Genomic DNA, 15,575 nt, shown 5'->3' on the forward strand with positions numbered 1-15,575 from the left:
TCTCCTCCAGTTTAGTCTCTCTCAAAAAAAACCTCACAGAGAAGGTTTTGAAATCTCATAATGACTTGGGAGATGTCCTTTTCGGAATCTCTTCCTGTTTCAGTTTTGAAGGTGAACCAGACTTCTCAACTGTATTGCACGATGTGACCACATTATTTTAATATGGGCCACTGTGTGAAACAGTTATTCATTTATTTACTTATACCCCGCTTCTCCCCAAACGGCTTATATCATCCTCCTCTCTTCCATTTGTATTGGATGCTGGTTTTATGTTGGATTTTATTGGGGATTTTTTAATGAATGTTGTAACCCGTCACGAGCCGTTCTGGGAATGGCGGGCTAGAAATCTAATAAATCTAAATAAATCATTTTATCCTCACAACCCTGGAAGACCTGTTAGGCTGAGAGTGTGTAATGGGCATAAGGGCCACTCAGCAAGCTTCCATGGCACCGTGGAGATTCGAACCTGGCTCTCCCAGATCCTAGACACTCATACTAATCACTACAATGTATGGGCTACTAGACAAAACGGCACACATTTGACACAATGTTAGTTACCCACCAGATGTTTTAAGGTGTGGCAAACTTTTAAATTGCTACATCCTTTCTTGTTATAGAGTGGGTGAATCCAGTGATTTTCACTGTACCTGAAACACGCATCATCAGAATACTCTACAAGTATGAATTTCTGCAGGTGTATGGCCATTCACATGCACTAAGCCTTGGTACAACAAATATTTGTATGGGATCTCTGCTTGTTTCACTTTCCTCTGCTTGGCTGCCACGAAGGCCTTTCATAAGTGGAGAGTCAGCGTGACACCAGACACTGCAAATTTGCAATTTAACTTGATATTTCTTCCAATATTGAGGGATGCTTTTTACAAACAAAGCCAAACAAGCAGCTTGAATAGCCAAGCCCAATACAAACACACGGCTTTAAAAACCTTCTCAGCAACATGCACATTTTATACAAAATGGCCAAGAGAAATGGGGAGGGGGAGCTTCTCAATCAAACGGAACCAAAATTTAAAAATGTGCTTATTAAGAATCAGTTGCTAAGTTCAACTGTAGTGAAAACCATGCAGGACGGTAACAGAAAAATTAGTATTGTACAGATTTAAACTTCTGAGAATATGAGATGCAAAATTTTAAGATTTCCTCATTCTAATTTTCTAATGGTGTGTCTTAAGTAGGAAAATATGGTTTATTTACAAGCTCTGACCAGTTCTGTGCTGTAAAAACAGAAGACTTGATATTTTTCACTTTATTAGCTATAGCAGTTCTTCAGAAGCCTAGCCAAGAAATCAAAGTGGAGCCTATTTGATTGATGTTATAAAAGCAATTAAGTCACAGGTTTGTCAAATATGTTAACATTCGGCTCTGCCTTGAGTATGTGTCTATTTTGACTGCAAGTAGCAGAAGTAGTAACATTTAATGATTTACAGACCTTCCATGTCTTAAGGTCTGGTAGCTCTATTAAAATATATGACATCGTCCCCTGGCTTTTTGGGGGGAGGGGGAATACAGTAGTATTGAATAGCACTGGTCTTTATAGTACCCTTTTATTATTTAAAAAAAAAGTTTTTATTGACTACAACTCAATTTATTTTTTGAAAGAGGTGGGAGTGAAGCTACTTAAAAAAAAATAAATGAAAAGAAAAACCCACGCTAAGGTAATTTTAAAAATGAAACCGTTCACATTCCTTTGAGGGAAAGGAGGTAGAAAGGATATTCAAAGGCTTAAAACTCGATCGTTTCAAAATAACCTGTAAAAAATACTTCGTCTTTAGGTTACATTGCCGAAAATATTCATTTTACTTTACCCCCCCCCCAAATAAAAAGCTCTACAAGTGAAGCTTTAACCTCAAAGAAAGAAAAATAAATATATAATACAGGGAAGAAAATACGTATGCGTAGAAATAGTAACTTTTACCTCTCCCTCATTTAATAGAATGTTACCGACCTGTGGGACAAGCAATTGTTATTTCATTCAAGGAGAAATCCGTTCCGCAAAGAAAGAAATCAGATTTCACATCCGCCTCTCTAACCAGCTTCAGCCAATATCATTTCTGAGCCTTATTTCAGTTCAGATTAATGACCCACTCCCCAGATTTTAATGGTGTTCAAATCATACCTCAAACATGGATGTAACCAGCTGAGCTAATGCTACATAAAGTGTATTTTTACATTAGACAGCACAATTTTAAGACCTCTCTTATAAAGTGAGAATTTAATTTTTTCCCAGGTATGCCGCTCTACCCAAAAACCCTACCAGGATCATCATAAAAAAACACAGTTTTCCGCTCTCCATCATGCAGATTTTTGCCAAAGAAAATAACTTATCAGATCATTTGTAGCAACCTCCCGCTTTCTGCCCATGGCTGCATCTTTCCATTTCCTTCATTCTATCATAGATTCCCACAGCGAATAGCACAAAGATCACTGTAGTGAGCTGCAATCCTGCAGAGTCTTCACTAATCTGAAATTTACTCCGAAGCATAGCCTCAGATCACACTAACAGAATTAAGACGGTTATGCTGAAAACAAAAGCAAAACCATGATGCATTGAAAAATCTTAGCATTCTGTGATGGTGCCAAGCAGAGTTACTTCTACAATCATTCAATTCTTGCAGAAGCATGGCAAACCTTGTGCACTATGCAGTGCGTGATTATTTCGGGGCGTGTATATTTTGCTAGCATACATATTTGTATGACCGCTTGATACCCAGAAAATGTGTGTGTGTGTTTTTAACTCCATGTTTAAAAGGGAATATATTATTTGTTTTTTTAAGGACAAAACTTAGCTTGACTTCTTTCTGAATATCATGCCACAGGTTCTTAAGAGAGAGTATTTGCAAAGTACTGCAATATCATACAAGCGGCTTTTCTCCAGCCCTTCTGCTTTAGGGGCTCCTCCTGCTATTAAGCATGTTTAAGCTCTCTGCATTATTCTTTGACTTTGTGAACTGCAAGACTAAATTGTTTGACACCGTTAAACATTGCTGTTTTCTTTCAAAAGTGACCCCCTAACAAAGCAGAACGGTCCTGTTCAAGTTTTGCAGCACGCTTTTAAAGTATTATTTTTAAATGGTGTAAAGGAATTCATCGAAGGTGCGTACAAACCACAGAGTTATTTCTAGAAGACAAGCAGAAATCTGTAATTAAGTTGTGGTAAGGATCTAGCTTCTACCACATTCTGTTCCAAGCAAATGGAAGACAAACAGACTAGAATCCCAGGCCTTTTGATTTTTTTGTGTGTAGCGCACAGCCTGGAGATGAGCATGGCATGCACAAATGATGAGAGAGCGCAAGCTCTCCTCCCTCCCTCCATGTAAGGCAGACAAGAAATACAGAACAGCAGAGGGCCAGCTCCAGAAGTTCAGGGCAGGAAGGGAACTGCACCCTTTCAGGGAAAAAGACTCAATTGTTTCCTACCACAGTGCTTGGGACATTGATTATGACATCTGGAACAGAGTTACACCACTGCACATCCATTGATGTCAATGAGCTTCAAAGGGTAGAATCGTAGAATCACAGAGTTGGAAGGGACCTCATGGGCCATCTAGTCCAACCACCTGCACTATGCAGGACACTCACAACTCTATCGCTCATTCACTGTAACATGCCACCCCCCTGAACCGTCACAGAATCAGCCTCTTGGTGAGCCAGTTTGGTGTAGTGGTTAGGAGTGCGGACTTCTAATCTGGCATGCCAGGTTCGATTCTGCACTCCCCCACATGCAACCAGCTGGGTGACCTTGGGCTCACCACGGCACTGACAAAACTGTTCTGAGTGAGCAGTGATATCAGGGCTGTCTCAGCCTCACCTACCTCACAGGGTGTCTGTTGTGGGGAGAAGAATGGGAAGGCGATTGTAAGCCGCTTTAGCCTCCTTCGGGTAGGGAAAAGCGGCCTATAAGAACCAACTCTTCTTCTTCTTCTTCTTCTTCTTCTGTCAGATGCCTATCCAGCCTCTGTTTAAAAATTTCCAAAGATGGAGAACCCACCACCTCCCGAGGAAGCCTGCTCCCCTGAGAAATCGCTCTGTCAGGAACTTCTTCCTGATGTTTAGACAGAATTTGTTTTGAATTAATTTCATCCCATTGGTTCTGGTCTGTCCCTCTGGGGCAAGAGAGAACAACTCTGCTCTGTCGTCTATATGGCAGCCTTTTGCAGTCTCCTTACACTGTAAGCCTCTACTCCGTTCCTCTCCAAAAATAACTGTGGTGGTTAGAAAACAGGTCTTCTGTACCAAGTCTGAACGCTACACGTGCCTCTCACCAGACAAAGAAAACAGATCATGCAGCGGGTGGGTGCACTTGCAGCAGAGATACATTGGGGATGGAAAACACCTGAGTTCATGAGCCATTTTATTTTTCCAGCAGCTGAAACACCCCTATTGTGAGTCATTGCTGCATGCAACCAAGAAACACAGAGCTTCCAGTGTAACACCAGCAGAGTCTGCTAGAAATGCTCCCATTTACCCCATCTCAGACTTCTAGGTACCCACAGGCTTTCCACCAAGGGCTTGTGTGTGTGTGTGTGTGTTTGTGGGTGGGGGGTGCTTCCTTTTGCTGCATATTGCCTTTCCCAAGCTATTTCATCCTGCCCGCCTCCTGACTTCCAAGTCCTCACCTTTCCCTGCTACCTTGTCTTCTTCCCACCCACTAATCTCATTTGCTCCCTATAACTTCTATTTAATTCATTTATACCCTGCCTTTCTTCCCAATGGGAACTCAAAGCAGCTTATAGTCTCATTTTATTCTCACAGGAACCCAGGAAGGGAAGTTACATTGAACGTGAATCTTATGGCGAGTGGGGATTTGAACCTGTGTTTTCTAGATCCTAGTCAAGCACTCTTACCATGCTGGCTTTCATGTAATAGCTGCTGTCAAACAGTAGTGAATTGGTAGGTGGTTGCTGCTGGGCCTGGGTGAGTCATGCAAGTTGTGTAGCAGTGAGTTACTTGATAGTTGCTGCCAGGCCTAACGTGGGAAGCATGAATGGCCTTGGGAGGCAAAAGCCTCCCTTTTGGAAGAGGCCCTGCTCTGCCCACTTTCTTTTACTGATAAAAACCAGAAGATTGACAATAATGTTGTTGTTGCCTTACTACACGCACAATGGCCACTCAGAGGACATTCATTTCTTGAAGGTACGGGAGTTGCTTCTATCATTTGAGGGTATTTTTTCAGATTTGTCTGCAAACCTGGGGCTTTTGTGACATGTACAGAAAGACTATGCTTGTTTGTTCATGGTTCCAGTCTCTGGATTTAAGCATCCACACATACTGCCTTGTTGGATACAGCAAAGTGGGATGAACCACTATTTACTGGCAAACCTGTGAATTCAAGGCTTTGTGGAAAGCCCAGTTTAAAGACCCAATAAGTGACTTGAAGTGGGATCTACATCCTATGTAGCGTCATGAAACAAATAACTTCATTCCCACCCGCCCGCAGTAAAGAAACACATTTACAAGACCAAAAATGGCTTACTCAACAAAACAAGCAACTTTGTGGTTGCCAGTGTAAAAAATCAACCGTGTGTACTAATTCTCTGTAATCATTCAGCAAGGTGAATCCTCCAATGGCTCAAAAGTCAACCAACATCATTTACATTGCGAACAGCAAAGAGCTGTTAGTTCACATGACAGCAGCCAAGCCCTTTGCATTCCAGAAGGACAACTGGTTGTTGAACCACGGGGGAACACTTTCCCCCTTTCTAGATTTCACTGTTTTAAAGCCGCCTCTGAATTGCAATATGCCGACATCAAGGAAGGTCTAACCTTTCTGTTAATAAAAAGCTTGCTAAAATCTGCATGAACTCAAATTATCCCTCACTTAGGGGATACAAGAAAACGAGGCGAAATCATCTTCTTCTTGCAGCAGAGGAGACAGTAAAGGTGTCAGCATATCCCTTTCACTCCCTCCTCTGCATGGATTACATTTCAAAAGATACCTTAGTGATTTACTGAGGTTCTCCCCCCCTTACAGAATTAAGAATTTGTCTCACGGCAAAGCGTTTTTTGTGTTCGTGATCACTGCCTAAGATCATATTCCACTGTTCTACACACAAGAATGCTTAAGGCTTTCAAAATCCAAGCATTCACTGAGTTACAGAGTCTTCTCAACAACTTAAGCCTGTTTAGAACAATCAGAAAAACAGACCTTGTCCATTAAAGAGGCATTGTCCCCTCAGCCTGTACTGCCAGCTTTGAAAGAGATACAGAGACATAACAAAACAGGACCACCCATTGGGAGACAACACAAGCCCCATCCTATCTACCTGGCACAGCTCTATGCCCTTTAGTTAAACATTTTCAGTTCAAAAGAAAGCCCTGGGCTCTCTGCCACCAACTATCCACTGCCAGGAAATTATGCAGAATCGCATAATTAATTTTAGAGTCTCAAATGCCAACCAAGAGATTCAGCACACACCGCATTTTGGAAAGTATGGCTAAGAAATCTGCCTCCAATTGACCTATGCTGCCGAACTACTAAAAAAGAGAGCTGCAGCCCTCATAAAAACAGCAAATTGTGATTTAGAAATAAGGAGTAAATTTATACTAACTTTTTAATAAAACTGAAGAGATGCTTTGGGTTGGGGTTTTTTTTAATTTCTTTGAGGAGCTCCACCACCATGCACCTGATTTCATTTTAAGTTTTATTAGTGTGCAAAATAAAAATACACATAAGAAGGTCAAGACTCTTTAAAAAATTCTTCTTTGAATGCTCCTTCAATTACAGAGCAGGTGAGTCTACCTGGCAGTCTGTGACAGGTCAGTGATCAAACAGAGCAGGCAGTCATCACCCGCATCTCATGAGAATGAGAGAAAGCTAGAACTCTTTAACCAGCACTACTGTGAATAGAGACAGCTCAATATCCAGGGTGCATGTAGCACCTCCATTTGCAAACACAGCTGCACGACTCTCTTCATCTCTAGGTATTTCAGAACTATTCACTCGGTTTGGATCTGCGCTTCTACGTTCTTTTCAGCACAGATATAAACTTCTTGCAAGAGTGACCTCATCCCTCTTATGACAGCAGAAATTTACCAGTCGGCTTGGAACTACACCAGCCTTGCCTTGCCCCGCTGATCAAAGCCCACTTAAATGAACAGCGCTCTCTGTCTTTAAAATGGCGCTCATCTCTGAACAAGAGTTCATTTCATGTAAAAAGGATTTATAATTGCTTGAACAAAAATCAATGCACCCCAATAGAGTGGTTGGTATAATTACATGAATTACCGTTGCAAAACTAAGCAGTAGAAATATTGTCGTTTCAGAGAATCAGATACAGCTCTGCCCATTAAGATAGACTCCAACCCAGCCAAACAAGCTTTGCATCATGGGTTTTACATGCAGCCTACATTCTGGAAGGCAGGATGCTCCCAGTTAACTTCATGCAACCTGCTGACACTATGGCAACAAGAAATGTGAGTCATTTTTGCCATTTGCAAACTCTGGCGTTAGGACATAGATGTGAACATTAGTAGGTGAGACAGAACATCAGGGGAGAGAAGGGCATGGACGACAAGAAGGCAGAACGGACCCATAACGAAATTCTGCATTAATCACTAACTTTTAAAATGGACATATAGATCCTGTGTCACTAAAGCAAAAGGCTTCAGCTAGTAGGGCCAGACCAACCATCACCACAAAACCCACTGCTTTTAACGTAACTCCCAAACTATTTATCCTTACACTTGTGAAACTGATTAACTATTTAAGAAGGAAACCAATATGCTTGCTAGCTCTACAAGTCAACAAGAGCCTTGATCTTTGTGGTCATATTACATGACTAAAAGCTGAAATACTCCTCTAAAACATAAAATAAAGAGAGTAAAGATACTTACACAGCCACCAGCCATAATCTCTGCTACGAGAGGAACAGACCCATCTTTGTTCATAAATTTGTCTCTCACAAAATCATTTACCTTGAAGAACAAAAATAGCCATATGAAGACAGGAAACATGTCCCATTAATTTTCCTTTCAGGAATTAGCACTAGCTGTAAATATAAATCATTACTATATTACATACTCAAGGAGGAGAACTTTATTGGGTTTTAAAACCAATTTATAGCTTGGATTGCTGTTTGCATGTAAATTGGAGGTTTGTGTGTGTATTTATTTTTGGTCTTCGAAATAGCCTAATTCAAATGTATATATTGTTTCAACTACGTAAACTATATTATTTGTATGTTTTACCTTGTTGTTACCTGGCTTGAGCCAACTGGGAAGGGCAGGTTATAAAAATAAATTTTAGTATTCATTTTTATAGTTTATATAAAGGTTATTTAATTATTACATTATGATTTTAACTGGACTGACTTCCAAATAAGGGTGTTCGGGTTTTGTAAACTAAAATTCAAAATCGTGCTTAATATTGGTTGGCTATGGATTAGTTTATTAGCAGCTCTTCTTTACAGTAGTCTGCAAGGGAAGGGATGATGGGCACAAAAAACATCTGAAAAGGCCTCTATACAAACTCAGATTTCCACAGCAGGCTATATTTATTTAGGTTAAACTAGTAGGCAATAAACATTGGTGTGACCGAGGGCGTGGAAGTCAAGGTTAGTGCTGTTTTGAAACAAATACTGTAAAGTTGATGAACTATGTAGACCAGGGGTAGTCAAACTGCGGCCCTCCAGATGTCCATGGACCAATTCCCATGAGCCCCTGCCAGCAAACGCTCATGGGAATTGTAGTCCATGGACATCTGGAAGGCCGCAGTTTGACTACCCCTGGTGTAGACTTTTCAAATGAAGCAACCAGATGACTTTTACGTTTCTCTCTTCAAAAGCATAGGGACCACATGCCACTTACAGTGGTTGGATTTGAAATGTAAATATGCATATAACGTTCAATAAGGTTAGCTTTATCCAAAGACACTGTGCTCTGTTATACTTATGCAGGTTGTAAGCGCAGAAACTCTCGACGTCTTCCCACTGGACATGCAAACGCTTAACTGGACAAAAGGCAAAACAGTCAGTATTCATAAACTTACAGTGAGCTTGATAGCCTTCTCGGGGGCCACTCCCAATAATTGTGGCAAAAGACCTGCAAAGAGAGAGAGAGAGAGAGAGAGAGAGAGAGAGAGAGAGAGAGAGAGAGAGAGAGAGAGAGAGAGAGTATAAATGTATCACATCACACTTAGCATTAACTTAGGAAACAAACAGTTATGTTCAAAGTTCAGCAGGTAAGCGAGCGAATTTTAGAGCAATTTTCTACTATTATGCTTAAAAGAGTACCCAGACATTTCACTTTAAACGCATGCACGCACGCACGCACACTCACTCACTCACATACACACCAAGTTTTCAGCACTGCATCAAATCCAGTAATACCCTAATCCACATCAGTAATTTGCTCCTAAGTGTGAAATGCATACAGAGCGCAATTCAAATAAAAAAAGGCTGCCTGCACAGCTTTTCCTTGGGCTTATGCAGGAGCAATATAGCAAGCATTTGCCTTTGGCTGCACCCCCAGAAAGGAGATCGAAGTGTGGGTGTATGTACAGTGTCTTTGTAAGTACAGGGAATTTGCCCATGCAAAAATAAAAATGAGAACATTTTGCCCTAAATTCTCATTTGCCAACTAGTTCTTCATAAATACATTGGGGGGGGGGGGGGGAGGAGGGGAAGGTGGTGTCCCAAATAGTTCACCCTCTAAATGCTTCAGTAACATACATATTAGTGCAGAGAACCAAAAATGTCATTGTAATCAAGAGAGTGGTCTGCAAATTAGAAAGTCCCTAGTTCAAAACTCACCAATAGTTGTATTAGGTGGCCACATGTCAGCTGTCTTCCCTCAACCTCAGTCCTATATCTGCAATGCAATGCCTACCTACCTTACAAGATTGTTGTATGGCTCACCAAAGTAGTCTGAGAAGAGCCAAAACCACTATATAAATCCTAAGTAGTCTCATGCATGACGTCAGCAGCAAGAACTGAAGCAATAAGAAAATGAACTGGGAAATAAAGATGTCACCAAAGGACTGCTATTTAGAATTTCAGCTGTGTGATATTTCCTATTGCAAAGACAGAAATAAAGACAGCATATAGGCATAGCAGATGCTAGAATTCATCTGCTGTTCTGAACTCAAATTTTGTAACAGGATTTGAACTGATGGTTGTATAAAATATTCTGTGTGCACACACACAAAGATTAATCTCCCACAAAAGCTCTCTGTGCTTAAGCAACAGAGCATTTCTGAGAAAGTCAATACACACACACACACACAATTTGCAGTCACACTAATTTTCTTGTTTCGGTAAAAATACCTAACAAATTTTGTACAAGTGTTAAGAGGTGTCTCTTTTGCAACATTCCAGATGTGTTGATGGGTAATATGGTTGTTTCCCTACCTGCTTCTGCTTTTGAGATACTCTGTTTATGCTTGGTTTTGGAACAAACCAATTTTGTTTCAACTACTGCTGCCTTCTGTAAATCTGTCTTTAAATCTGTTTTTTTTAACTGCCTTTACTCTTCTTTTCTTTCCTTGTGAGAGCGGCAGTGCCTCTGCTTAGCATACTGAAGGTTCCAGGTTCAATCCCCAGCATCTCCAGTTGAAAGAACCAGAATGGAGATGATCTGAAAGACCTCAGCCTGGGACCCTGGAGAGCTGCTGCTGGTCTGGGTAGACCAGGGGTAGTCAAACTGCGGCCCTCCAGATGTCCATGGACTACAATTCCCATGAGTCCCTGCCAGAACGCTGGCAGGGACTCATGGGAATTGCAGTCCATGGACATCTGGAGGGCCGCAGTTTGACTAACCCTGGGGTAGACAATACTGAGTTTGATGGGTCTGATTCTGTAGAAGGCAACTTCCTGCGTTCATCCAGTGATAAGTCTATGGAGAAGACTGGCACCCTGACTCCTCTGGTTTCTTGTAGTTAACTTCTCTGAGCATGGTGTGCTAAAGAATTCCACATAGTTCTGTAGTTTTAACAGCACCTTAAGTAATGGATTTAATGAACTGGGAATAAGCCTCACTTTCTCTGTAATGGGTCTATGTTATGACTTTACGTCTACCTATCAACAGCAGGCTATAACTGGTTACCCTTGCTTATTTCTCCTGCATTTTAACTGTGAAGACAGGTTGAAACGAGGCCAATGCTCACTCAAGTCCCCGAGACAGCTAAGTTGTACATATCCAACACAATATTGAAATTATGTTATGGGAAGAATCAAAAGTATTTCTAATGTCAGAAGCCTGATGGAAATGAATAAACACAGGGAACCAAATCACAGCTTATATCACAAACAAAAAAATGGATATTAAAAAGCCACGGGAGAAAGAAACGTGGTTACATTGAACTGGATTTACAATCAACAGAGTCATTTATTGCCAAAATGATTCACAATAAAACAATAAACATATTCTTGAAAGTACACCTACAGTAAACATAGGGATTATTAATAGCTAATGCTGTAGACGGTCTTACCTAAACCTTTTCATGCTATGTATTATCATGTTGAGCCTCTTGTGGCGCAGAGTGGTAAGGCAGCGATATGCTGTCTGAATCTGTCTGCCCATGAGGTTGGGAGTTCAATCCCAGCAGCCGGCTCAAGGTTGACTCAGCCTTCCATCCTTCCGAGGTCGGTAAAATGAGTACCCAGCTTGCTGGGGGGTAAGCGGTAATGACTGGGGAAGGCACTGGCAAACCACCCCGTATTGAGTCTGCCATGAAAACGCTAGAGGGCGTCACCCCAAGGGTCAGACATGACTCGGTGCTTGCACAGGGGATACCTTTACCTTTACCTTATTATCATGCTAAAACCATATCTCAAAAAGCGTTTCAGCTATTGCTAAAGAAATGTCCTAATTTTGCCATTAGAAAAATGGGTAAAGAATCCCCAGATTTTTCCCCTTCCTCCAGGTTTGATATCTGTTTAGGAATTAGATAAGTAACCACAAGATACTGGAAAGGGTATAAAAGTGGACGAGAGTCCACCTGTCAGTATTTTTACAGTGGAACATATGAAGTTGCCTAATACCAGGTCAGACCAGTAGTCTGTCTAGTCCAGGGCTATCTACTCTGAATGACTACACTGGTCCAGATTCTCAGGCATAGAAGCATCCTTCCCAACTCTTTCTACCTGAAACATTTCAACTGAAGATGCTGTACTATGAATCTGCAATACCCCTTGCACTGATCACTCAGCTTCACATATATTATCTCAGCAAAACTAACCATAGCCCATTCGTCGTGTCACAGTTTGGGTCCCTCATCTTTTAATGACTGAGAATTTTCACTCTCTCTCTTCTTGTTGCTTAGCGGAACATCATCCATCAAGAATTTCTGCAGCATAAGCTACAAGCTAAAATGTCTGGTATTCGCTATGCTCCTTAATTCCAGTGGGATTTGGCAGAGGGGAAAGTTCCTGAAACATTAAGCTACCATGTCATTATAACAGAGAAACTAAGGGGAAGGGTTGGGTTTCTTGAGTAAGTGAATGTTGAATGAGATGGAAGTTAACTGTATTTTGTTCTATTTTACCAAACATTGTTTTGGAAGTTCACAGTTTGGTGTCAATTGTCAAAGGGAAGAAAAGCTTAAAAGTGAGTGGAAAAGCTATCTAAGACATTCTCTACTTGGGCTATCCTTCCCTGCCAAACTTTAATACGACTGTTGCCCACTTCCCTCTAGCACAGTGGAACATTTCATTCCCAAAGTCCTGGAAGTATGCACAGTTCAGCCTGCATCCCAAGCTGAAGTCCTCAGTGAAATCTTGCAGTAAAGGACAAACTGCTGTCCTTTCCATTTAAAGCAATGTCCAGGCCCACATTTCAAACAGTAGCAAAGCATCCTGTGCAACGCTAAGCAGAAGTTACATCCTGCGGTGGACTGCAAAGGGTGAAGCTGTTTTTTGGACTGCGCTGATGCTGCGTCACTCTGAAGGAAAGCTCAATAGTTAAGATATAGGCTAGATATCAGGAAAAAGAATTTCACAGTCAGAGTAGTTCAGCAGTGGAATAGGCTGCCTAAGGAGGTGGTGAGCTCCCCCTCACTGGCAGTCTTCAAGCAAAGGTTGGATACACACTTTTCTTGGATGCTTTAGGATGCTTTGGGCTGATCCTGCATTGAGCAGGGGGTTGGATTACATGGCCTGTATAGCCCCTTCCAACTCTATGATTCTATGAAGATACAATATTCAACCTTAGCCGGAACTATTTCTAAGCTGGAAATAGAAAAGTGGCAGGTATCGTTTGAACACGAAATCCAGGAACGGCTACTTCCCTCCAAACATGGAGGCTTCTTCTCTGGCACGATGTAATGCAGGGACACTGCTTTTAATTTTTTTTTCTTTTATTATCGGATTTTTATACTGCTATTCTCAGACCAGCTGGAATGTGATGGTTCACAGCATAAAGGACTGTGACAGAAGGATATATACATCTGATTCTCTGTTCCTAATTCCATAAGCCCCAAAACAATGCTACTTCTGCTGCTCTAACATTTATTTATTTTATTTATATTTTAATTTATATACCACCGCTCTCAGGATTACCGTCTCGCGGCGGTTTACAATAACATCATTGGCTAAATACATTCCAGTGTTAAGAGGGATGTGAAGACGAGCCAGTTAAAATGGTGCTGATATTTAAAGAATCTGTTTTTCTCCTCTTGTCACAAAGAAGAGGTGTTGAATGTAAGGGAACACAGTCAAATCTGAAAGATAGAGTGGGGAGCCCAAGACACAGCAAGTGCAGACTGAAATGTGTAAATCAACCCTAAATTTTAACAAACAAAAACATGTTGAGACTTAATATTAGATACCATGCATGAGGCAGAAGGAGAGAAAAGGGGTCTCTGGTATGAGAAGTCACTGAGGAAAGCGGAAATATTTGCAGAAGTGTCTCCCTGGGGGCTGTTATGACATTCATTAAGGGCGGCATGCAACTGCCTCCCCAGCGGCTTGTCTGCAATTATCCGTAAGTCAATTTGTCTTGTACAAACATTTTACTACCCTCCCAAGATCCACGAGATGGTGTAATTTGTCTTTATCAAAGTCTGTTAATTTCAGAACATCAGCATATCCACTGTGCTTTAACACACTAAGGCTGTATCCAGGCATCTTACTTAAGTTTCGTTCCCTGAAAACCTGAAAGCACCTCCCTATTTCTTTTCCCTACTTTCTCACACAGAGAATCATGGTGAAGACTCCCACACACCTGTACTTCTGAATCACATGGAAACAGAACTAAGTCTTCATCTTCAATCCTAGGAGTGAGGCGGGCGGGGGGGGGGGGGTGTGTGTGAGATGGAGCAGGCACCTAAGGCTGGCAACAAGCCAACCTGCTGCACATTTTTACTGAGGATCCGATCCTAAACTGTAAACTGGAAAAAAACTGTGATTGTCAATGGCCGTTAAAGCAGCTCAGAGTCTGCTCTTTTTCAAGTGCCCATCTATCCCAAACTATCTATCCCGACATTATTTTCTCTGGGATTCCTACACTGACAGGACCTGACTGGGAAGTCAAAGAGCCCCAGTAATAAGCCTGACTGAGTGACTCCCATGATGCTGCTTCAGTGGTACATGGATCATTCAACTCAGTCATGGCCAACAAAGGGCGTCCATACAAATAAATAAATAGCATATCCATGAGCTGTGCCTCCACATGAACCATTTCCAACTGCATGGCTCCAATAATACTGAGGCAGCGTTACTGGGGTTGCATGGCTTATTTCCCACAGTGAATGCTGCCTCTAGATAAGGAAGTGTGTTGACCTCAGAAGCCTCCAGAGAATCTCAGTGGTGGAATGCATGCTTTTAATGCCGATGGCCACATGTTCAGTTATCAGAACCCCCCAGATAAAGGATTTCTGGAAGCAGGTATCTGGGAAAGGCTTTGCACTGCCTGAGAACCTGGAGACCCACTGCTGTCAGGATAGACATTATGGAGCTTGGTAGAGCAATTGTTTGGCTTTGAAGAAGTCCAATTCAAACGCAGGCTGTATTTCCCATGGTTTCCACCAGCCCAAGATATAAAAGTATTAGCACCGCAGGTTTTGTACAAGATGACAGTTGCACTTATCTGTAACTGTTGCTTACTGACGACTTTTGTAAAGACACACATTGGGATTGCACAGGTGCAGGCCAGCTTCAGAGGATGATTTCTAGCTTTGAAGCTTGACAATGGGGCATCCTGCCCCAAATGGAACTGCACATACGTGAGTTTTCCTGCCATTTGCATCACATGCCTAAGTAGATAAAGACCATCAGGTTCCTCAACTTACTTCATTGCTGGTTCCTGCTTCTCAACCTTTGTACAGGCTGGTCTCACTGTTCCAAGTAACCAGGAGACACCTGATATGATGACTGAGTAGCCATTTTCCAAGTCAAGGGAGCTCTGCTCGTGGTGTTGAGATTGCCGCAGCAGAATGTCTGGCTGATCCTCGTCAGATCCAGAGAAGAACCCCAAAAACAATCGGAGGTAAGTACATGTACGTAGAAGCACAGGATCTGAACCCAGGAGCCTCAAAGCCAAGGCAGTTGTAGGCTGAGTTTTCTCCTTGTGTTGGAATGCTCATGTTTCTTTGGGGGAGGTTTTGATGCCCATCATGACTTCTT

General features: G+C 41.8%; 1 protein-coding gene across 4 annotated transcripts in view; it reads right to left on the reverse strand.

Annotated features, from left to right (window-relative positions):
- Positions 1 to 15,575, reverse strand: part of SLC25A13 (solute carrier family 25 member 13) — a 110,107-nt gene that overhangs the window by 20,734 nt on the left and 73,798 nt on the right. For all 4 annotated transcript variants that reach the window (XM_077303648.1, XM_077303647.1, XM_077303650.1 and 1 more), the window contains 2 exons: positions 9,005 to 9,057; positions 7,852 to 7,932 (listed from right to left, as the gene is read on the reverse strand). In XM_077303648.1, the coding sequence (XP_077159763.1) occupies positions 7,852 to 7,932; positions 9,005 to 9,057 (134 nt within the window). The remainder of the gene's footprint in view (positions 1 to 7,851; positions 7,933 to 9,004; positions 9,058 to 15,575) is intronic.

Source organism: Paroedura picta, chromosome 11 (genome assembly GCF_049243985.1).
Source record: "Paroedura picta isolate Pp20150507F chromosome 11, Ppicta_v3.0, whole genome shotgun sequence".
Classification (NCBI taxonomy): domain Eukaryota; kingdom Metazoa; phylum Chordata; class Lepidosauria; order Squamata; family Gekkonidae; genus Paroedura; species Paroedura picta.